General features: G+C 34.6%; 2 protein-coding genes and 1 pseudogene across 2 annotated transcripts; 1 reads left to right on the top strand and 2 right to left on the bottom strand.

Annotated features, from left to right (window-relative positions):
• Positions 1 to 5,748: 5,748 nt before the first annotated feature.
• Positions 5,749 to 9,934, bottom strand: LOC104731943 (putative glucomannan 4-beta-mannosyltransferase 1). The gene is made up of 10 exons (XM_087478191.1): positions 9,632 to 9,934; positions 9,195 to 9,542; positions 8,995 to 9,093; positions 8,180 to 8,432; positions 7,964 to 8,074; positions 7,379 to 7,515; positions 7,119 to 7,232; positions 6,614 to 6,813; positions 6,329 to 6,511; positions 5,749 to 6,031 (listed from the first exon to the last, which is right to left on the bottom strand). Exons 1-10 carry the CDS (start codon positions 9,695 to 9,697, stop codon positions 5,884 to 5,886), a joined length of 1,659 nt encoding a protein of 552 aa, XP_087334317.1. The 5' UTR covers positions 9,698 to 9,934; the 3' UTR covers positions 5,749 to 5,883.
• Positions 9,935 to 11,959: 2,025 nt separating this feature from the next.
• Positions 11,960 to 14,101, top strand: LOC104731944 (putative protein phosphatase 2C 55). Its single transcript, XM_010451453.3, has one exon. It carries the CDS (start codon positions 12,515 to 12,517, stop codon positions 13,931 to 13,933), a length of 1,419 nt encoding a protein of 472 aa, XP_010449755.1. The 5' UTR covers positions 11,960 to 12,514; the 3' UTR covers positions 13,934 to 14,101.
• Positions 14,102 to 15,567: 1,466 nt separating this feature from the next.
• On the bottom strand, positions 15,568 to 16,619 carry LOC109127960 (uncharacterized; annotated as a pseudogene).
• Between the last annotated feature and the right edge of the window lie 8,109 nt (positions 16,620 to 24,728).

Raw genomic sequence — 24,728 nt, forward strand, 5'->3', positions numbered from 1 at the left:
GCCGGTTTTAATAAATAAGTTTACTTTATTTGCTTTAGAATACAGTATTTTTCCATACGGTATTTTGTATACATTTGATAAAAAATCCACTGAATAAAAAACGTGTTCATGAATCATGCAATCGCGTTATAAAAATAAATAAAACGTGTATCTACAGTATATCCATTTTTTACTAGTTGAAAAACTTTAACTAAAGACTGACATCGGTGAAAACCGGACAAACCAAACCGAGGAACCCGACAATTTCAGTTCTCGGCAGTTGAGAGTTATTGAGGAGCAAACCGTTCGGGACAATTATAATTAGAATTCGGTTTCAGTTTCGGGTCGGTTCGGTAATCGGAACCGAACGGTTTTACGTAAACCGAGAATTGGGAGACATATATATAAGTTATGTAACCCTAAACCTCATTTCTCTCTGTTTTTTTCTTCGAGTTCTCCGCCTCCTCTCTCGTTGGCGACACAGAAAAAAACTTTGAGTTCATCTTCTCCGATCAAACAAATCTTTTCTTCTCCTTCTTCGGTTAAGATTCATCATCTTCGACATCATCTTTACCATCATCTTCATCATCTCACATCTCGCCTTTCTCTGGGATTGAAACCCTAATCCGCAACGTAAGCTTTTCTTCTTCTTATTTCTCCTAATCGCTTCTTCCTTCGATTATTTGTTATTCTAGGTAGGTTTTCGTTATGTTATGCAGTTATGGTATTGATTCGGCTCATTTAGGGTTAGGGTTTTAAAATCAATTTGGGGCTTTCATCATAAACGCTTAATAATGAGTAAATTTGTTGTCTTGCGGTTTGTTTATGGTCTCTAGTTGTTGCATTTGTGTCATTTTGGGTCATTTAGGGTTACGGTTTAAAAATCAGTTTGGGGCTTTCATCATAAACGATTATTCATTTGTTTTTTTGTTGTCTTGCGGTTTGTTTATGGTCATAAGTTGTTGTATTTGTATTAATTTGGATCATATATGTTTAGGGTTTATTTGAAAACTTTGATTGTCTCTGAGATTTAGATGTGTTGTTTGAATGTATTGAGATTAACAAATACTAATATGTTTTCTTCTTTGTGTATATTGTAGATGTCTGAAGAGCACATCGACATGGAACATCCACCTGAACCTCAAGTGACAGAAGCAGAACAAACTCAAGCTCAGAATAAGCGTAAGTCACCAGCCTCTGGAGCTGATAAGCCACGGAAAGCACGGAAGAAGTATGCTAAAAGAGCACCTTGCTGGGAACACTTTCTGCAAAGAGATGAAGATCTCACTAAGAGCTACTGTAAGTACTGTGGTGCAGAGATAGCATGTGATTCGAAGACTGTAGGCACTAGTCCTATGATAGGTCACATTCGCATATGTAAGCAGTACAAGGATTGGGTAGAAAAGGAGAAGCAGTAGGTTCTTAGTGGTGATAACAAAGGGAACTTGAAGGTGATTCAGTATGATCCACATCTGTTTAGGAGGTCTGTTACTGAGATGGTGGTAGTCAATGAGTTACCATTCTCATTTGTAGAATCTGAGGGTTGGAAAAGGTTTTGTTTCAATGTCTTCCCTATGTACAAGACATTCTCTAGGAGAACGTGCACTAAAGACATTGTTGGGATCTACCTGCAACAGAAAGCTGCCTTGAAGAACCTGTTCGCTGTTGAGAAACAAAGGGTGTCTTTAACAACAGACATATGGACATCTCCGACAACCTCCTACAACTACATGGTGATCACTGGGCATTGGATTAGTGCTAACTGGGAAATGCAGAAGAGAATCCTTAGCTTTAAGGTCATCACAGATCACAAAGGAGACACCATCGCTAGGCAGTTGCTGGACTGCATAGAAGATTGGGGAATCTCGAAGGTTTTTACAGTGACAGTGGATAATGCAAGGAACAATGACAAGGCATTGAGTGTTTTTCAAGATGAGTTGAGGCTGAGAGGGGAAGACTCCTTGGTTAGAGATGGTGAGTTCTTGCATATGCGTTGTTGTGCCCACATCCTGAATCTGATCGTTGGTGATGGATTGAAGAAGGTTAAAGCAACTATTGTGGCTGTTAGGAATGCAGTGAAGTAAGTCCGATCTTCTTTCACTCGGCTAAGGTCTTTTGCGATGAGGTGTGACAATGGGAAGCTATGCAGAGACAGCTTGCCACTGGATGTTGTCACAAGATGGAATTCTACTTACCTTATGTTGAGTTCTGCTTTGAAGCTGCGGGTTGCATTTGAGAAGATGCTGATGGAGGACAAGTTGTACTGTGATTACTTCTTGGAAGAGGATGAGAAGACAAAGGTCAAGAGAGTTGGTCCACCGACTGATTCAGATTGGGAAGAAGTGTCAAGGTTAGTTAAATTCCTCAAGATATTCTATAAGGCAACTTTGGTATTCTCTGCTTCAAAGTCTGTGTCGTCTTCTGCATGTTACAATGAAATTGTGAACGTTGAGAGGGCTCTGATCGCCAAGTGTGCCAGTCCAGATGAGGAGACCCGAAAGCAGGCTCATGTCATGAGGGACAAGTTTGAGAAGTATTGGGATGGATTGAACAACATGAATCCACTTGTCATCATAGCTAGTTTTTTTGATCCTCGCAACAAGATGCAGTTTGCTTCGCTTTGCATTGATCAGCTGTATGGCAAAGATACAGTCGAGAGTAGGCATCTTTCTGCTATAGTTTCAAGTGCATTGAAGAAGTTGTATTAAGAATATTCTTCAAGGCTGACCATTCCAGTTGACATTCAAGCTAATGCAGAGGCGGAGCAACAGATTGGCGTTGATGAGTTCTCTGACGAAGAAGATGATTGTGAGAGGATCGAGACTCTATACAGCAGGATGGTTCATTTTGGGGTGAATGACGATAGTGGCAATGAGTTGCAACGCTATCTGGCAGAGAAACCTGAGGGAAGAGTTGAGAATAGGCTAGGGATGCCTTTGATGTTCTAAGTTGGTGGAGGTGTAATAGCTCCAAGTTCCCAATCTTGTCTGAATTTGCTAGAGATGTTCTAGCATCGCAAGCCTCATCTGTTGCTTCTGAGTCAGCTTTTAGTACAAGCGGTCGAGTGTTGGATCCGTATAGGAGTTCTTTAACTCCTTACATGGTGGAGGTTTTGGTATGCACCCAACAGTGGTTGAGGTGTTCATTCAAAACAGAAGCAGATGTGGCTACCTTGGTGCAAATGTCGGAAGAAGTAGAGTTTTTTGAATCTCTTGGTAAGTCATTTTTAATTTGTCTTCTTTGGACTGTGTTCTTTAGTTTGTTTAAATGTAAATGTCTAACTGTTTTCTTTTGTAGATTCAAGGAATTCTCTAGCTCCTCCTCCATGATTACTCATAATATGGCAGGTATGTCTACTTATTAGTTAAGTTTCTGCCTATTAAGCTTAAGAGTATAAGTAGTATTTGTTTTGATTTACATATTGACATTGTTTCGTATGCATGGGACAGGTAGGTAGGAAGCTGCACTTTTGTCCTTTTTGATGCACCTTTGCAGCGTTAACTATTAGAGATAACAGGGGATAGTATTGACTTTTGAAGCTGCTCTTTTGTCTACTTTTTGATGCGGACTAGCATGCTTTTGTAACAACAAACAACTCTGGTGGTAAGAGTTGCTAACGTTTGGATGGTTCTGTAGCCTCTTTTTCATGTAATAGCTAGCTTAAACATTGATGATATGCTAGCTAAAACATGATAATATGCTAGCTTATTAGCTTCTGGGTCTGTAATGGTTGCTAGATGTAAAACTCGATCAAAAACTAGCTTATCCTCTGTAATGCTATGTAAGGCAATGACATTTGTCTTCTATTTTGTTGTTTTTGTACTCTGTTGTTTATGTTCATGTTGTATCAGGTGAAAAACAGGTGAATTCGGTATAAATAAACCGAATTCTGCATGTCCACAATTGTTCTCGGAAGTTTTTAAAAACTTGATAACCGACCCGAATAACCCGTGTACCGTTTGAACCGAACCGAATATAATTTTGGTTCTATTCGGCTAAGATTTCTGAAACCCGAATTTTACACCAACCGAACAACCCGACCCGTATAACCCATTCTCTCCGAACGCCCAGGGCGACTAGATTATAACCCATAATTTTTTTACGTCTTTTCTCTTTTGAATTGATGTATTAATGGAGCGGGTTGAATTAGTATGTGTTTACACAGATTGTACCCTTCTCAATTTCGAGAAACATTTTCCTTTTCGTAAAATTGAGTGGCAATCTGTGTAAATACTTGGATAATTTCGGACATGTTAAAAAGCTTACTTCTCTTTTAATTATAAGAAGATAATAGTGATACTTAAAGTGTAAAATAAGAAATAAAGAAATTAACTTAATATATTATGAATAATCTATTATTCCAAATTTATAAAATAAAATTAATATAAACTACCAAATCCGTAATTCAACAAACAACCAATTCTATAATTCAACTAAAACAATGGAAAAGACTCTCAAACCTCATTATAAATCAATATCATAAAACAATAATCCTCTTAAAACATGCAAAATAATAAAAAAATACTTGCAAAAATTATTATACATTTTACTCTCATATACATATAAATTCTACTTAATTAGTACCAACAAAATGAAAAATAATTATGATTTGTTCCACGGTGTACTGCGGATTCAAAGCTAGTGTGATATATGTAGATATGCATCATTTACAATTTGATAATTTGACAAACTATTAAAATACGAAAATTGATATTATTATTCATAAATTTGAATTTATGTATGTCATGTGTATAAGTGAATTTTTCTATAGTATTTGTTATTTATTATTAATAATGTTTTCTAAATATTACAAGTTCAATTTTTAAACCATAAAATTTACAACATCCGAATGTCTAATCTTATTTTGCTTAAATTTTCACACATAATTTTAACAATTTAAACAATAAAAATATAATTATTAATTTATATTATAAAATAATTATTATTAATTTATAGATTAATTGATATCTCTATAAATTAATAAAATGTCTTTGTCACAACATTGATAATTTATAGAGGTTTTACTGTACTAGTAAAGTTGTATGAACCCTCCCAAGGTTCCATTTGGTTCGGTTCAATATTTGGAAGTTTGTATTCGGGTTAAGGTTGGATTTTTTAAAAGTCATTGTCGAATTGAACCGAATTGTTATTATCATTTCATATATTTGGTTTTTTTCTTTCGTTCTCTTCCATGTTTCGGTTTACTCGTACATAAACTTTTGATTAAATGGGCTACACCAAATAAATGGCAAAGCCCAATGACAATTACAAAAAAATGCGAAGTCCAATGAGAGATAGCACAAACCTCAGAAAGCTAAGCTACTACAAATTTAACAGAGGCCGCAAGCTTGACGGTGAAACAATATAAAAGACATCAGGTTGACATGCAGGAGATGCTCGATGGAGATGCTTGCCAAAAATAAGTATGATTATTTTCACAATGCTTAGGTGGTGAGTGGTGAGTGGTGACTCGTGAGCTATGCAGAAAACTCAGTTAAGTTTTTTTTTTCTTCTTCTTATTTAGATGGGAGATATATAGATATTTATTTATTTTTATAACAAACATATAATGAAAACATATTTTGACAGTATTATATTAATAGCTTACTAAGTTTAGAGAGAAAAATAGTGGAATTATATATTAGTGCACGTATATCGACTTTCAGATAAGGGATGGATGATACAAATCAAAATAATGGCAAGAATTACAAAGTGGTGTATTTTTTTTTTATATAACCTAATTCCAGCGTGATGTATACACATAACACATTTAAACAAACAAAACATCTTATTCATTATACAAACAATATGAGCTACAACATGGTGTACCTATAAATAATAATAAATAAAGCATGCACAAATGATGTAGTAATTAACCCATAATTATATAATTGGGGAAGGTTCTTAAGTTCCGACAAAACCAAAACCGGAGACGAAGAAGGCAGTGGCCTGAAGGAATAGATAGAAATGTAACCATGTGTGGCCATAAATCAGTCCATACAATGCACATCCTAAAATGTATACCCCCACCATCACTTCCTTTGAGTTAATTCTGCAACAAAATTACACAATTTCTTTTTGTTAGTATGTATGTTTGCATGTGTATTTGTTGAAAACATCACTTACTATAACAAAAACGAAAAAGAGAGGCATTATATTGTCCATATATAGTTCTACCATTAGTGTATTAATAATTTTTTGAAAAGTAGTACATCTCAAGATCACGAGCTTAAGTCTAAATGTTGTTTACTTGCTCTTTTTCTGATCTGAGGAAATTAATTATGGGTGAAAGTTTGTAACTTATTGGTAACTAATCCCACAAAAATGGAAATTATATGCTTTCTCTCACCTTTGATAACAAGATTTCCGTTGGACAGGGAGTAACTTTTTCTTCAAAGCATCACCTAATTTCTCGGTCACAACCCATTCGTTCACTCTTCCTCCTTCGAGTAGGCCAATCCAAGTTCCTTTGGTTCGATGCATAGCCATTACATTCTCGAACAAGATCCAGAATATCACGAGGTAGAAGGATCTAGTTGATTCAAATTTATACATGCATCAATTTGAAGTCAGAAGACAGTTTAATCTTGATTATACAAATGAGTAATTAAATCAAGTAAAGGTATAAAGGTACCTTGGAGTTGCCATGGTGTGGAAGATAGTGATCAAAGAGGGAACGTAAATGGTAGACCAAGATGGGATGTAAATTTCAGGGAAGAAGACACTTGTTGGCACAACAATACAGTAGAAGAAGAATGTCAAGAAGTGTACTGCCACTTTCCTTACGAAGAAAAAGCTGTAGATCACATAGAACTTCTTCCATACTGATACTCTCTGTTCCAAATTAATTAAATATTAATTAGCCAAACTGATTTAATATACGACACCGTACATATCACACTACTCCAGTCCCACGGATGTGGAGACTCTAACCAATCAGTAACCAAAACGTATTTTTCTAGATTGACCCACTAGTCCAAACAAGACAACCTGCTTATCACTATCAGGGTCCTATTTCATCTAGAGACAACAAAAAGAAAAAGCTTGTACTAATTTCATTAATACAAAAAAAAAAAAACACAGGACCATTCAGTCACTAACAGGAGGGGCCTGAGCGAAGCAAAGTAACAAAAAAGGACCTTATTGTGAATAATCTCCATTGTCATCTTTCTAAATAGATTCGCCGGGCCACAGGACCACCTATGTTGTTGGAATCTGTAGGCCTTGAATTTGCTTGGAAGCTCGTTTCTCACCTGCAAACCTCCAAATTAGCCATTCATTGTTTTTGTTTGTGATAGCAAAAGGAGAATAATGTATTTATTCTTGTGGCTTTGCATGGTTATGACATGAGTGGTGTAACTTTACTAACTTTCTCATATATATAAAAAACGTGTGTTACCGTGAGGTCGTTAAGGTAGACAAATTTCCAGCCGTGAAGACCAACACGAACAGCTAAGTCCATGTCCTCTACGGTGGTTCTTGATTTCCATCCTCCTGCTGCGTCCAGTGCCGATATTCTCCATACACCCGCGGTTCCTAAGATTTATTTATATGTATTTGTCATGGTCTCAAACATCTGAGTCGTATGGCCAATTAGTTATTGGCCCACATGGTGTTTTCAATGCGTCTAAAATGAAAAATCTATGGTCCCAAATTATAACCGCACATTAATAATAAGTGAAAGTGACTTATATACTCTTCTTTGTATACTTCCTCATTTCATTGTTAGGTTCCTAGCTACTATCCTCTCCCTTAGATTATATGCTGGTAATTCTTGGAGTTCATCGTCATTGTGGATTGATCCCAAAAGATTTTTTTTTTATAGATATTCGATACTTAGGTTGGCTTTACCATGCGAAGGTTTATGATTAGTAGCCTAGTGCGTGGTTCGTGACCCTTATATTTGACTGATTCTTATCATTTTTTTATTTTTTTTATATGGAAAAGATATGTTATTAAATATGCCATGGAAAATAATTCATACCATTAAACCCAAAGAAAGCATGTCTAGTAGACCCTGATTCTTGTTCCACCTTAAAATGGTAGTTTAGGGACATCTCTTGCATCCTCGTCATCAAGCATTTGTCCGCGTTCACTGCAAGAAAATCTCCGTTCATTAATATTAAAAAGCCTAAAAATCTCCATAATTGCATGGATCAGAACCAATTAATTCATAATACAAATGTTTGTAAGCATATACCAAATATCCATCGAGCCTGAACTAGAGCAACCTCAGGGTTGTGGACGAGAAACGGGATAGTGCGGGTAAGGTAATCGGGCTCAGGTTGGAAATCGGCATCGAAGACAGCCACAAAGTCGCATTGCTTGACGTAGGTATGCGTAAGAGCTTCTTTCATAGCTCCGGCTTTGTAACCGTTCCGGTTATCTCTCCTTTCACACCTTATGTTTATGCCTTGGCTTTGCCATTTTGCAATCTCTACGTCTACACCTTCCTGCTCCCTCTTTCAAATTTATCATACTATATACAATATATATGCATCTAAATATGTACATTAGGCAACGGAAAATCTAAGAATTTTTTTTGTAATATGTTATCTAATCAATAAATCATGATGTTAAATTTTACTCTTCCTCATTCAAATTTATCATACTATACAATATATGCATCTAAATATATACGTAATGCAATGGGAAAATCGTCCTATTATTTTATTTAATCAATAAATCATAATGTTAAATGTTACGCTCTCTCTTTCAAATTTAGCATACTATACAATAGATGCATCTATTATATTATTTATTTAATCAATAAATTATGATATTGAACTTTACATAAATAAGGTATACACTTAAAAGTTTTCCATTTATACAATTGATTTTCTATCGACCAATTCTATTTTTTTTTTATCTATTTGGCCAAAATCGACACATTTGAATTGTGTTGGTCATTTTAAGCGGCCAATTTTTAGAACACTGCAAAGTTATATATATTATGTATCTAACAAGCTACGTACTTACTGATGTCCAAAAAAAATACAAAAACAAGCCACTTACCCTTACGTCCGGATCCGTAGAATCATCAACAACTTGAACTACTAGACGGCGCGATGGCCAGACCAAACTGCATACTGCCGCTATAGATAATTGATAGACCTACAACGAGCCATAAGGTCTCGTCAATCTGCGATAGGTCCCATTATAAATATTAAGATATAGCAGAGAGTTTAACTGACAAAGGTACTATATCTATATACCTCCTTTTCATTGTACATTGGTATTTGGATAAGAACCATTGGGTAGTTATCGGGTCCAACCTCGACATCTGCTAGCATGGCCTCCCATTTGTACACTTTATGGGGTTTACGTCTAAATAACTTGACGAAGAGTATGACAAAGTTCATGTAAAAACTCTCGAAGAACACTATGATGGATAATACCAAACACATAACCACCAAACACTTGAAAACGGGAACTAGTACAACACTCCTCGTTTTTATCCACAAATATTGCATATGGAACCATTCAGACGACTGTGCAGCATTGTTGTCTGCCTCAAGCCTCTGTTGGGCAGCAGCTGCATCCTCGAGACTACCTCCATTGAACTAATTCATTCATGCATGAGAAATAACTATCAGTTAATGTACATTAATAAATAAATTATTTACATATAGAGAGGGGAGCTATGAGTTACCAGAAGTAAGAGGAGACTAAGAGTGGTGTCGTATAGGAAGAGGAAGGGCTTCAGAAATAGAGACATAGCTAGTTGCTGCTCTATAACTGAAGCTCGATCGACAGAGGAGAAGTGATGGACTTGATATTTTCTTTCTTTCTTGTCACAAAATGACCCTTTTTATTGACCTATTTTTTAATTGTCATGTATTTTTACTTTTCACTGGTTTGTTCTTTTTTTGTTGTTGTTGTGTGTGAAAAAATTGACTGGTTTTGTCTCCTTCTCCAACTTTCTAATTTTTCTTTATTTTTATTCCTCGCATTCTAATTTCAGTGGACGAGGGCGTAAACGTTATCGCAGCTTCTCTAAGCTGGTATCCACAGAAGGGAACGGAACAAAAAGGAATAATTTCCTCCTCCTCATAATTTTTGTTTAGATTTTTCAACGTGATTCATGCATGCATTTTATTAGTTGTATTTTGTAATCTACTGACGTACGAGTACGACTATTCGTTGTATTTTTGTAATTACATTTTTACTTGTACTATTTTTTTAAAAAATATATCAATCACACATGAATTAGCATTCATGATTGATATTTTGCCAATTAGAAGTGGGTAGAGTTTAGAAAATAAACATCAATCAGAGGAATGCGCTAAATAGTCTCCAAACATTCTTTGAAAACTAAAACTTTAGATTTTGATATATAGTAGTAACAATAGCTAGGAGATTAGTTTTTCATATATAATATTAGTAATCAAATGCATATATTTAATATTTATTTACAGAAAAGGACCTTACAAAATGGGCTCATATTATTTTTTTAAGGTTTAGATGTGTTTTATAATGAAAAGACCCGTTTGACCCAAAAAAAAAAGGTGAAAAGACCCTATTTCTATAATAAATATAAATGGTATATTTTAACTCTCTTGAAAAAGTGGCTATTGTTTTTGTAATAATATACACATTTTAGAATAAAAAGATGCATGTTTTGTGTAAAATAATTTCAGTAGAAATGGCAAATATAAATATAACATCTAAGTATCTAACTCTTATTTTCAGAAAATATTGCTATAAACTCAATCCCGACTAATCCAACGAATATAAAAAGCATGACAAGATTTTTAACTGACCAAACATAAGTGAAAAAGTTTCTGAAAAATCGAAGTCGGAAAGAAGAAGAAAAAACGCGAGTTAAAGGCGATCATACTCCATATTTTTCTCAACTAATTACCGCTTGGTTTTTATTTTATTTGTTAATTATTAGTTTTTTTTTGTATTTTTTCAGTTTAGAGATACAATCGTTTCACTTATAAATCCTTGTGTCCTTTTTGTTTTGTTTATTTCATGAAAAGTTGTGAGTGTGATACACATCCCATGTGCGTCACAATTGCCTTGCCCCCTGTATTTTCAGCAATGGAAAATTAAATGAACTTATATGGTATAGATTTACTACAGTCGATCAGTACTTTCAAATGAATGACCAAGTTAGTTATCTTTTAAAACAATTTTTCATGATTACTTAGTATTTTAGTAATAATTAAATAAAATTAGTCAATGATGTAGCACAGTAGCAGTCACCAACTCGAATTCATATATATATGTACACACATAAAAGTTAGAGTAGGTGTTGATGATATCAGTACTGAGAATTCTGTTTCACAAATTCGCTAAATTTAGTTTAATTATACAAGAGCCTCTAATAATTTGGGGAGTGCTTATTACAACTTTCTAATTAGAATCTCACGTATTACAACTTTCTAAAAAGCCCCTATGAATGGACTAGCTATTAGGGCCTAATCATTATCTTAGTTAGTTGATGGTCGTCATTAAGAAGATAGAAAAGGTACGTTTTGTGTGTGGCTATGGACCTATGGTAACATCACAGAATTTGTTTCAGTCCTTAAAAATATTTGTTAAGTAAAAATTTAGAGCGGTCTAAATGATGTGATTGTGACTTCCAAAGGTAGATGCGCACATAGACATAGTAGAAGTAGAGATGCAGATTCACATGCACCCAATAAGTTTTCCGAAAAGTCATGTCAAATTTGGACAGTTTTGATAATACTCCCAATGTTATGTGACAACTATGCTTCCTTTTTTTCTGAACTCAAGTACAGAAGCCCTTAAACCCAATTTTGTTTCTCTTTTAAATATTTTTAAAGTGAAACCACAAATTTTTAACTAATATGGTGTTCTAAACTCTTGGTCACATGGGCTTTGATTGATACTCAAATGGGCTTTTATAAGCCCAGTAATCGGTATGATATTTTTTTTTTCCACGACTCGGTGTTCTCGTTATTTTCTATTATTAATTTAATAAACGGCTGATGTATTGCCAAAGCAATGATCTAACGGCTCACATATATCCAAAAATATGTGAGAGAGGAACAGTCTGATCATCTCTGTACCCACCACGCGTTCATAAACTCTCTCTCTCATTACGCAGACAGAAGAAGAATAAAAAAGGATTTGAGACAATCCTAATTTTTTTACTGGTTTGTTTTTTTTTAGAACAAGCAAAAAAGAGAAGCGAGTTGCTTTTGACCACCAGCTTTATTTGTGTTTTGTCTTAAAAAAGATCCAGATTTGGCTAGGGTTCTTTCTTGCAATTTCATCTGGATTCTAGCCAATTCCTCTTTTCAAAAAATTTAATCTTTCTCTTTTTTCTGCTTTCCCCTATTTTTATCTTCGCATTATCTGCTCTGAAGCCTGAAGGGTTGTGAAAAAAAGAGAAGATTTTGTTCTTTGGTAAGTTCTGAATTCGTCTTTTGATTTGAAGCTCTGCCTTTTGTGGGTTTGTGTTGGATCAATCGACGCAAAAAAAAAAGTGATGCTTTGGAAGATATGATCTTATCTATATCTCTGGTTATAATTATTACTGGGTTTCGAGTTTGTGCTTAAGATGTTAACTGTGAGAGAAGGTCTTCAGAAACAAGTTAAGATTTTGATTGGATTAGCGAATTTAGGGTTTGGGAGTTATAGGGGATTGCACTCTAGGTTTACTAACCCTAACGGGTTTCTCGAACCTGCGAGCTCTGATTTGCTTTTGATTAACGAAAGGAGGAACCTTTCTGTCGTTGGTGCTGTTTCTCGAACTTTCTCTGTTCCTTCTGTATCTGGTCCAGCCTTTCAGGTCTGTGGTTATCACATTGATCTTTTGCTTTCGGACCCTAGTTCGTTAGCTCAGGGTAAATCAATGGCTAGTTTAGGTTCTAAATCCTTGTTTGCGGATCGTCATTCTGATCTTCTTGTTTCGAAGCGTTTTGGTGTTGGTATGGTATGTGGAGACGGTCCTAACCGTGGAAGAATCAGTATGAGACTCAGAGGGAAAGATCACTCGGAGAAGTCTACAATATATGCGTATTTTGCTTATAGAGGTGCCAAGAGATGGATATACATGAACCACCAAAGAAAAGGATTGGGATTTAGAGGCTTGCATAGCTCACTATCTAATCGTTTATCAGCTGGGAATGCTCCTGATGTCTCGCTTGATAACTCTGTCACTGAGGAAGAGGTTAGAGATTCTTCTGATTCTGTAGCGGCTAAGCTTTGTACTAAGCCTCTGAAGCTTGTCTCGGGGTCGTGTTATCTACCGCATCCTGATAAAGAGGCGACTGGGGGAGAGGATGCTCACTTTATCTGTGCAGAGGAGCAAGCATTGGGTGTGGCAGATGGTGTGGGAGGTTGGGCAGAGCTTGGTATTGATGCAGGTTTCTACTCTAGGGAGCTTATGTCTAACTCAGTGAATGCAATCCAAGACGAGCCTAAAGGGTCGATTGATCCAGCAAGAGTGTTGGAAAAGGCTCACACTAGCACAAAGTCACTAGGGTCTTCAACAGCTTGCATCATAGCGTTAACCAACCAGGGACTTAATGCAATCAACTTAGGAGACAGCGGGTTCATGGTAGTTCGTGAAGGGCACACGGTTTTCCGTTCACCGGTTCAACAGCATGACTTCAACTTCACCTATCAGCTGGAGAGTGGAAGAAACGGCGATTTGCCAAGCTCGGGTCAGGTTTTTACTTTTGCTGTGGCTCCGGGAGACGTCATAATAGCTGGAACAGATGGGTTGTTCGACAACCTGTACAACAACGAGATCACAGCCATAGTGGTTCATGCTGTGAGAGCCAACATAGATCCTCAGGTAACAGCACAGAAGATTGCAGCATTGGCGCGACAAAGAGCACAGGACAAAAACAGACAAACTCCATTCTCGACGGCAGCACAAGATGCTGGCTTTAGATACTACGGAGGTAAGCTTGACGACATTACAGTTGTTGTCTCTTATGTGGCGGCTTCGAAAGAAGAAGGACAACGTTGATGAAGAGACAATTAGAGAGATGTGTGATGATGTATTGAGTTTTCAAGGTTTGTGTTTTGCAGAGACCTCTCTTGTTTTGTTTGGTGGTGGTTTGTGAGCATTCTCCTCTGATTATATTTGATTTTTTATATATGTAAATAAAAGAGAAAGAGTCCTTGAGTTGGATTAGTCCTTGATTCACACCCACCGACTCACTCAATCTGTTAACACGCCCACAGTAAAAAAGCCAGTGGAGTCTTTTTTGTCACAGTTTTACCTTTTTAAGACTTTTAGGGGTGTATTGAAACAATGATTTTGGAGGATTTGATGGGATTTAGTAAATTTGGAATTTCTGTAGATTTTAGAGAAGTTGATATGATTTATAGGAAAATTCTTTCAAATCCCACCTAAAACCATGAGATTTTGATTTCTGTATTTTTAACTAAACAAATCCTCTCAAATCCTCCAGAATCCCTAAAACTTATTAAAATCCAAATCCACAAACTGTTTTGAATAATAGTGGATTTTAAAGTAGATTTTTAAATCATCAGTTCAATAACAGTAGATTTTAGGAGAGTTTTTAAAATCCATGATTGAATAACATAGGATTTGTAACTTTTACACAAATCACTTAAAATATCAAGTTGAATACACCCTCCCCCCTTAATTTCTCTCTTCTCTTTCCAATCCAATTAATAAATCCGTCGAAGTGGCTTCAATCATGATTTTGTTTGCTAAAGTTTTTACCATCTTATTATAGTTAAGCTTAGCCCTTTAAGTTGACCAAAAAAGGGGTTAGGTCTCAACTTACGAGTCAATTTGTTCTGAGAAAGAAAAATTAACATAACAAATATGAATAAAAATTTCTTACGATGGAGCGGAGTATTGTTCCTTAATAGCAATCAAGCAGCAACAAGCCAAAAATATTACCAACAACCTTAGCAATATTTGAAGGATATATTTTGTACATGCGAGACCACACACGTAAGTTTAGAACCAACTACAGCTTTCCTCGTAGCCTCAAACATGGATTGTCTGCATCTACTGTCACCAATATTGCGGCTCTTTCGGTTGGTAATGTGAGGTGTAGATCTTCAGTGTGTCATCTCATCTGTCAAGCTTTGAGTATTCTTCAGACTATACATGATGTTAGTTAGTACAAGTATGCGCCAAATGTACCTTTTTCTCCTTTGGATAATAATGGACACACCTGCACCTGCTACTGGAGTTAACCAAAAACATACTGTTTCTAATGGTCACAGTCACACCACCAGTTCCTAACACCCGTATTAGGAAAACCAAAACGGGTAAAACAAGATCGTTGATCCCAATGAAGCTATATATCAAGAATATATTATAACAATAATACAAATTCAGATTCATGTCACCTGATCTGATCAGAAGTGCTTAAGTAACTTGTTCACATTGAAAAGCAACAAAAAGATCCAGAGCATATGCATATATAGTTTACTCAACAACCGAAAAAAGAGAATATCACCTCAAACAAATGAAATTACGCAACAGAGATCACCATTCATAAAATAGATTTAAATGTTTGATATAGGTTAAGAGAAAAAAACAAAGACTCACTAAATTCGAAACAACTAGTCTATATAGGTTGAGGTGGAAAATAGAAAGGGGTTCTGAATGCAGAGTTACCCACTGAATTCGCCTACAGCCAGATCGACATGCCCGGTTTCGTAGGAGTCATAGAGTTTGACGCAGTTAGTGGACACGCCGGGATAGGAGCTAGCAGGGACGCAGAAAGGTTCAGAATTTGAGAGGAAAATGCAGAGGTCTCCAATGTCTTGAGTGTAAACAGCGTTTCCGTCTTGGTCAAGTTTGAACACCATCAACGCTTCTGTTTTCAAACCTTCTGAATCCAATATGGGAGCAACAGGGTGGATGATGTTAGTGGCCTTCCTGAACAACTTAACCAAGAAAGTTTCACCGGTTGATTGCGACTCCACCAAGTGTTCGCTTGTGCAACACGAAAGCAAAAGGTCGCGTTTAGTCTTGGTCAGCTCAGGAAGGTTTTCAAATCGCAGCTTCTGGAACTTTGGAATGTGGTTTTTAGTGAGATCCCATGATCCTATGAGGTGGCCTCCAGATCCGGGTATGCGAAATATGCCATCTTTCTTGGAGAACATGACTCGGGAGGACTTGAAGCAGGGGTTTTCGATTCTAATGTTGATCCACTGGGAGTTGCTTTGAGCGGGTCTGCAAAAGCTGAGCTGAGGTCCCAAGAACTTGACAGCCACAACACAATCCTCTTCCTCAGGAGATGATGAGGACATTGCCACGTTGGTGACAATTTGAGTTTGGCAATGAGGCAGAGAGTTACAAGAGGAGGCAGCAAAATGCGTTTCGGATCTGTGTCCGATGCAACCGGGTTTAGATCGTCTTGGAGACGCACTCTTCCGTTACCCTTCAAAGTAGCTACCCAGCCATGAGATGACCCAATCAAAACCGTCTTTTTTTATCCATCAACTCCAGAGGCACCTTCTTGTTCGTATAATTCCATCAATGTTCATTCTCATTCATAATCACGAGTTGACCTAAATGACCGAAATCCCAATTCCAAGAAACAACGCCGAGGATGCTACAAGGAGGGGTTTGCAGCAAGGAAGATGACAAGCCATTCGAGCGAAGAGGAGAGGATCTAACCAACACAGGTTTACCAAGGCTGATTGAGATGCAGAGACATGACTGTTGTTAATTAGCAATATAAGCCTAATTTACCTTGTCAAGCACCTAACTGATATTCACATCTTTAAAATCCTCCATCAATATAGTATAGAAGAAGAGACTTGCTCGCCAAGTTTACCATATCCATATTAGGAAGACACTTTCCCACCAATTTTCCCAACTACGAATCTTAATTATGGTCAAACTCAAACACAATATTCATTGATTTTTTTTTTCAATCCAAGATATATACACGCTTACCATTTTATTTATAAAAATTTGATCATGTTTAGAATATATGGCTTCATATATATTACCAGTCTACTTGCTACTGAGTTTGATCTTTGCCAACGTTTTTTTCATATACAGTATAGCGTATTAAGGTAAATCTATTATTCCTTTATATCGTTTGTCTCTATAATTCAACAATTGTTTGGAAAAATATACACAAAATTATACACAAGATCGATTAAAAGAACTAGTATACATACATTTCAAGTATATAGAATGTTAGTTATCAAAATTTGAGAGCAAGTTTAGTTAGAAACCGTATCATATTACATTAGTATACAATATGTTTTTGATCAAAGTTGGTGATGATCATGCATTTATAAAGCAGAAAACTTTCTACAATAAAATATCAATAGGTTTTGTTGATTGGCTATGATATATAGATAAAAATACAACTCTTGGGTTTCTCAATTAAGATATTACTAGGATACGGGTCAACCTTTTTTTTTAAATTATAATATAATAATAAAAATTATTGTTTTATTTATTTTTTAAATTATTTTGTTTGGGATAATATTTATTTTTAATTGTTATATAAATCTATTAGTCTATTTGAATACTAATTATTGTAGAATATTATAGTATTTTATTTTTGACGTATTATTACAGTTTTATATTGTTTATTTGTTGTATTTGCATCATATTTTGTGAAATATAAAATAGTAATTTTAATATTATAATTGTGAGTAAATAAAAATTAATAATTTATCATCTATATAAATTTAGTTTTACCAACCCGCCAATGTGGAAATTAAAACACACATTTTCATACATTGAGTAATATATCTTTGTTTTAAAAAATTCAAATCACAACATATGCATTTTATTAATTATAAGTATTATATGAAAGTTCTAAACAATTTGTAAATAAAATAAAATAAAAATGATAGGAGAATCATAATTTAAAATTTTTACAAAATCTTCGAATTTAGTTATTAAAAATAATTGTATTATAAACTTGGATAGAAAATCTTAGTTTTTAAAATTCTGATTGGTTTATATATTTTTTTTTAAAAATAATTAGTAATTTCGTCCATAATTTATTAGAGAGAGAAAATATTTTTTTAGATTTTTTTTAGATTTTTTAATATTTAATATGTGAGTGTTTTTTATTTTTAATTTAATTATATTTATTTAAATTAGTTAATTAAGCTTAATTAATTTTTTCTAATGGCAATTGAATGTAATTTTTACACATTTTAAGGTTAGTTTCATATTTGTACTTTTCAATTAATATAGTAGGATTCTCTACATGTCTCATTGTTGAGTTTATGGGCATTGTCTTACCTTAATGATTCGACATGTGTAAGTATCCGCAGATTAACCGTTAACTATGAAGTGTATACAATTTATGAATAATATTTATTCGGCTTATTTCTGAAAATATGAATTTTTCCTATTCACCTCCTTTTAATTACCAAATTAAAATACAACAATATTTTTGATAATTAACACACTAAATCTATAGAGAATTTATTAGAAATGTCCTTTTTGGCAAACCCTTTTTCAAAAATACCCTTTATTTTTAATATTTTCATGTTTGCCTTCTTTTACACAATTACACTATGTTAAATTAATTTTTAAAAAAAAATTTTAGGTTTGGGTTCCTAATTTATATTTAGGGTATAGTTTTTAAGGGATAGAGTTTAATATATGGGGTTTAGAGTTTATAATTTTATCATTTTATATATTAAAAAGGGGTATTTTTGAAAATGAACACCATGAAAAAATATTTTTGAAAAGTGACATAGAAAAGGGTATTTTTGAAAATCACCCAAATCTATATAATAATAACAATCCGAATAAATGCGACTAACAGTTGTGTTTATTCAATCGTACATTTTGGATATTTTCTGAAAAGTTGTGATGGATCATTAGAACGGTTATTTATGAAAAGTTACAACTTTCACGGTAAAGTTGTGTTGATTGGAACATTCGCATCTTTTGAAATCTATATATTGGTCTGATCGAACTGTTTTTATATTTTTGCCATGACACAAAATCAACTAAAATTTAAATCTCAACGATAAATACATTTTTCTAAATTATTTTCTAGCATTCATTCTTTTAAAAATCAAGAAATTCCTCTAATTCTTGATTTAACAAAAGATTTTTGGAATGATGAATCTAATTTACATCTTTTAGTTCATTATAAATATAAAAGTTTAATGAAAATACCTAGAGTTTTTTTCCAAGATTTAGATGAATTACATAGTGAGTTTTTGGATTTTGACGTTTCAATATATTTAAACCCAATCCGAATAAATACCACCAAAAGTTGTGTTTTTTCAATCGTACCTTTTGAATATTTTTTAAAAAAATATATAAAAAATTTAAATTGTATGTTTTACAAAAAGTTGCGATTGTTCATTGTAACGATTTTTTTGTAAAATTGCAACTGTTCATTGTAGAGTTGTGGTTATTCGAATATTCGTATCTTTTGAAATCTATCTGTTTGAACTGTTTTCATTTTTTTCTCATGACACAAAATAATATAAGATTTTAATATCAACAGTTTTTACAGCTTTCTAAATTATTCTCTAGCAATCATTCTTTTAAAGTAAAGAAACTCTTCTAATTCTTGATTTAACAAAATATATTTGGAATGATGAATCTAATTTACAACTTTTAGTTAATTTTAAATATAAAAATCTAATGTTTATATATAATAGCAATCCGAATAAAAGTCACCAAAATTTGTGTTTTTTCAACCACCTTTTGGATATTTTTTTAAAAAATCTGTAGAAAAGTTAAACTGTGTGTTTTACAAAAAGTTGCTATTATTCATCGTAACAGTTTTTTTTTTGTAAAGTTACAACTGTTGATTGTAGAGTTGTGTTTATTCGAATATTCGTCTCTTTTAAAATTTAGATATATTTCTCTTTTTGAACTGTTTTCATTTTTTTGCTGTGACACAAAATAATATAAAATTTAAATATCAACAGCTTTTACAGCTTTCCAAATTGTTCTCTGGCATTCATTCTTTTAAAAATAAAAATATTCCTCCAATTCTTGATTTAATAAAAGATTTTTGGAATGACGAATCTAATTTACAACTTTTAATTAATTTTAATAATAAAAATTTCATGAAAATACTTAGAGTTTTTTTTCAAGAGTTAGATGGATTATATAGTGAGTTTTTGAATTTGACTTCTCAATATGGTAATAAAGATTCTTCTATTTAAAATTAGTTTATATGGGATATTAGGTGAAATCAAGTGCAGACACAATATTTGCGATTTTTCGTAGCACATTTTCATAATTTTTTTTTAATTCAAACTGTTGTATCTGTTTATTGTAAAGTTGTGTCTTTTCACTATATTTTATTTATATCTTGTTATCACAACTTTTCAGTCTAATAGGTGTATCTATTTAAATAGTCATGTCTTTTAGTCCATTTTATGTTGAATCTAAATAATTAAATATCTAATATTCAACGTTATTCTATAAACTAACTAAAATATTCTAAATAATTATAACAATAGAGAAATTTAATACAACTTAATATAAAATTTACAGTTGCGTCTATTTTTATCGTAATTTTTTGCTATAAAATAGTTTAATATTTAAAAATAAGGAGAACAATCTGAATAAAGAGAATTTGATAGAATATGAAAGATCCACACCCTCTGCTTGTGGGAAATCAGAAACCTCAGCTTGACTGTATCCATCTCGTTCATTTTCGACAATCATATTTGATATGCTCAAATTTAATCCTGAGCTACTCTCTCAAATTAAGAGATCAATTGTAGTACTTAGGGATCGAATCCACAAGAACTCTAGATTCACACAATAGACTTATTACTCTTTTAATTATGCTAAATCAAAATATTAAATTTAAATAGCAATGCAAAAACAGAAAATAAAGGAGTTGTAAATCAATAGGAATAAACGTTAGGCTTAGGGAAATTCTCAGGAAATCATGGAAAATCAGATCAATTAATTAAATAAGCAGGATTCAACAATTAAGCACCGTTCTTGAACTCTAAACACAATTATAAAATAAATCAGTTCTCACTGCAAATATTATCTAAATTTAAAACCAGAAAATCCAAATCTCTTTGCAAAATTCTAGGTAATAAATCAGCTTTAAAATCAGGTTAGATAAGTTCACAAAATCACTAATTCAAATCTCTTTGCAAAAAGTAATTTTGCTCACCAAGGTTTTATCAGGAAAATCAATTATATTCTCATATCAATTAATAATCCTAAGTTCTAAATCCAGATGACTAATCAAAGATCTAGCATTAAAAACAACCTATGGTGAAGAACAAGAAAGATAATGAATCCTAAATAATAACAGATCTAATAATCCATGAAATCCCTAATGAGAAACCCTAAACCTAACAAGCATATCTACTCAGACATAATCAATGAAACACAAAACATCTTCTGAATAAATTGCATTAAGAAAGAGATTAAAGAAGAAGTAAAGGAGTTCTGAATCTTCTCTGAAGGAGTCTTGATTCTTCTCTCCAAAAGCTCTCTAAAATCTCACAGGGTTTTGCTCTCAAAAGTTGCAGGGAAAAATAAAGCTTAGGTCTAAACAATGACCATAAAAATCATATTTATACTCCTAAACACGTCCAGGGACCAATGATGCAAATATGGAAAACTTTGGGGCAGATTTGTAAATCTTCAAAACTTGTGGGAAAACTTCCAATTTCGTATTTGGCCTAGCATCGATCGATGCTATCAATGTGTCGATCGATGCACTCTCTCAATTTCGTCTCCCAACTTTGTAACTCAGCCTCAATGCTTGATTAAGCTCCAAATCCTCCAATTTAGCTCCATTATGCTCCCATCCATGTTAAATCCTATAAAGACTCAAAAAGACTCTAAAAACACCAAAAGACTCTATAGATAAGACTTATATCATGGCTAAAAACACCTAAAAACCATGATATATCAACTCCCCCAGACTTAGCCTTTGCTTGCCCTCAAGCAAAACATAAACTTCATCTGTGAAAGAGGTTTGAAAACATAGAAACTCATTTTCTTTTCAAAGCAATGCCATGATCATCCAAACCTTAATCCACATGCTTAGCTGATAAATCCAAATCGAACCACCATGTACTTCTCCGTTGACTTTCATAGCATCCCAAATTCAAATCAAATTCCACTACTTCCTCCATTAAGCTTTCATCAGTGGGTCTCATCAATTTGATCAATGTCAAGAACCTTCTAGACTCATTCCCGTACAATACCATAACAAGCAAGACATATCTTTTACCACACGTGGTACTCTTTCTCTCCCCCAGACTTATTCTTTTTATTCTTCCTCAGAGCTTTGCTTTGCTTTTTTTTTTCTTTTTTTTTTTGTTTCTCAAAGTTGTAGGCGAATAATAGGGTCATCGGTAATTTACCTACCCCTCGCTTCCAAGCTTTATATGATCATTTGACTTAAGAGTAGAATAATGAGGTCACAGGTAATTTACCTACCTCTCTAAACTGATCAAAATCATCTCATCTTTTATTCTCTTTTTTTTTTTAAAAAAACAAAGCTCTCAGGAAAAATCTTTTAAACTTAAATAAGGGAGAGGAGTACCATTTTCTTTTCTGAAGTCTTACTTGTCAGGTATGAACAAGGAGTCAAGCTCTATGAAAATCAATCTCCTTGATGAGGTAAAAAGAAAAGTACAGAAATTACCTCAAGCTTTTATGGATTCTGTTGGAAATTCGGATGTCTCTGGTTCACTGGTCAGCCATTGGATTTTTCATTAGTCGGATTTGTGGATTCAATCTGCAGCATTAAACAACCAAAGCAGTACACTAAAAAGAAAAGTCATAGTTCCCAACAAAATTTTGACTCAATAAAACCATTTTTTTTCGACTGACTCTCAAAAACAAAAACGTAGTTAGTAACTGCCTCCCCCAGACTTAAACAACACTGTCCCCAGTGCTATCAAGTAAGAGATTGGCGAATAAAAATAAAAATAAAAAATAATTCAAAAGAACAAGGAAAAAAAAAAACCTACCAGTGGGTTGCCTCCCACTAAGCGCTTGTTTTCAGTCATTAGCTTGACTGTGTCGGATCTCAGGCATCCGGTGGATCGGAACAGGGCAGTGAATGCTTCTGAGAGGATGTCCTCTTCATCCAAGGGGGTGTGTAGGCTTTAGCTGCATGAGGTTTGACAAGGATGTGAGGAGCAGGACCAGGACGGGACTGAGGGATGGGTGGCTTTCTTTTAAGTCCTGGAAAATCATCAACAGAAGAAACAAGCACACTGCGATAGTCTCGCGGCTTGGTTAACTGCACAACAGTTTTTGTACCTTTGAAATTCTTATTGATGATAGGAGAAGGTTTGGGTAAAGAAGATGCATACCTTGGCCTTACCTGTGGCTTCTGAACTGTGGAATAGTGAGATTTCAGCTTTACAACTGGTCTAGGACTTGCAGCTAAGGATCCAACGCGAGAATTTGTGGTTGTGGACAAGTCCGAGCCGTCTCTGGAAGGAGTGTCGATCGATGCAACAGCTGCATCGATTGATGCAAGTCTCTGAACTCGTGTTTCTTCAACGTTTTTGCAGCTTTCCTCAGCAATTCGTGTTTCCATCACAAAACATCATCTTCCAGAGACTTGTCATGCATTAGAACCTCATCATGGTCTCTAGTACTGATTAGATGATCTCCACTCCAATCTTCAAGCTTAGCAGCTTGTTTACTCACTTCCTCTACAGGCTCCAACTCTTTGACATACCCAGCAGTAATGTCTTCTTGAAGCTCTATGATCAGATTGTCATCAGAAACAACCTCCACAGAAAATGTCTGACCATCAATAGTGGGAACCCTTCTCAGCTTGTCCATCTCAAAGTTCATGACCAAATCTTCTACATTCAGAAATATGTGTCCCTTCTTCACATCAATGATGGCACCAGCTGAAGCCAAGAAAGAGCGTCCTAAAATGAGAGGATCATTAGGCTCTTGGTCATATTTCAGTACCACAAAGTCAGTGGGAATCATGCAATCTCCAATCCTGATCGGAATATCCTCTAAGACACCTTCAGGAATCCTTCTAGATCGATCAGCTAAGATAAGAGAGATCTTAGTTGGCTTAAAATCCGTCATCCCAAGTCTCACAGCAACAGAATGTGGCATCAAGTTAATACTAGAACCAAGATCACAAAGAGAGTGAGGAAACCTTCCTGTGGAGATAGAGCAGTCAAGTACAAAGCTTCCAGGATCTGGTAACTTCTCTGCAATCCTACTCTGAATTACTGCACTTACTTCCTTAGAGACAACCACCTCCTGCTTCTTATCCTTCTTCCTCTGTAGAGGCTGCTTCAACAGAATTGAACTGACATCCTTTGTAAGCAGTGCTCCTTCCTCATGACTCAAACCATTGGTGACCATTCTCTTCACATATCTCTTAATACTAGGAGAAAACTTGACAGCATCAATCAAAGGCATCTCAATCATTACCTTGTCCATCATAGCTTTGCATCTAGCTTCTTCAATCTCCTGCTTAGACCTCCTAGGCTTAGGAAAAGGAACCTTAGGCTTGTAGGCTTGTTGTGAATCGGATGGTTGAACTGGAACAGAAACCGTAGTTGTCTGTGGGGTGTGTCGATCGATGCTGACATTGCGTCGATCGACACTTGGTGATGATTGCATCGATCGATGCTCTTGAGTAGTGTCGATCGATGCTGGACCGACTGTCGTATCTTCATCTTCTTCCTTCACCAAAATCGCATTTAAAGCATGGTGGGGGTTCTCAGTTCTTCTATTAAGAAGTTCCTCTTGTCTTTTAACAGATCCAGCAGTCTGAATCACTTGATTCTCCAGCTTCTTGACATGAGTATTTAATGCATCAAACTTCCCAGTCAGCTCAGTGTAT

The sequence above is a fragment of the Camelina sativa genome, chromosome 12, assembly GCF_030686135.1.
Source record: "Camelina sativa cultivar CO46 ecotype springtype chromosome 12, ASM3068613v1".
NCBI lineage: Eukaryota > Viridiplantae > Streptophyta > Magnoliopsida > Brassicales > Brassicaceae > Camelina > Camelina sativa.

Excerpts from the sequence above, each read along its gene's own strand:
- LOC104731943 (XM_087478191.1), bottom strand. The coding sequence starts at position 9,697 with ATGTCTCTATTTCTGAAGCCCTTCCTCTTCCTATACGACACCACTCTT. Across the intron at positions 7,233-7,378 it reads TCTACCTTAACGACCTCACG|GTGAGAAACGAGCTTCCAAG; the intron begins GTAACACACGTT and ends GGAGGTTTGCAG. Across the intron at positions 6,032-6,328 it reads CGGAAATCTTGTTATCAAAG|AATTAACTCAAAGGAAGTGA; the intron begins GTGAGAGAAAGC and ends ATTTTGTTGCAG.
- LOC104731944 (XM_010451453.3), top strand. The coding sequence starts at position 12,515 with ATGTTAACTGTGAGAGAAGGTCTTCAGAAACAAGTTAAGATTTTGATT.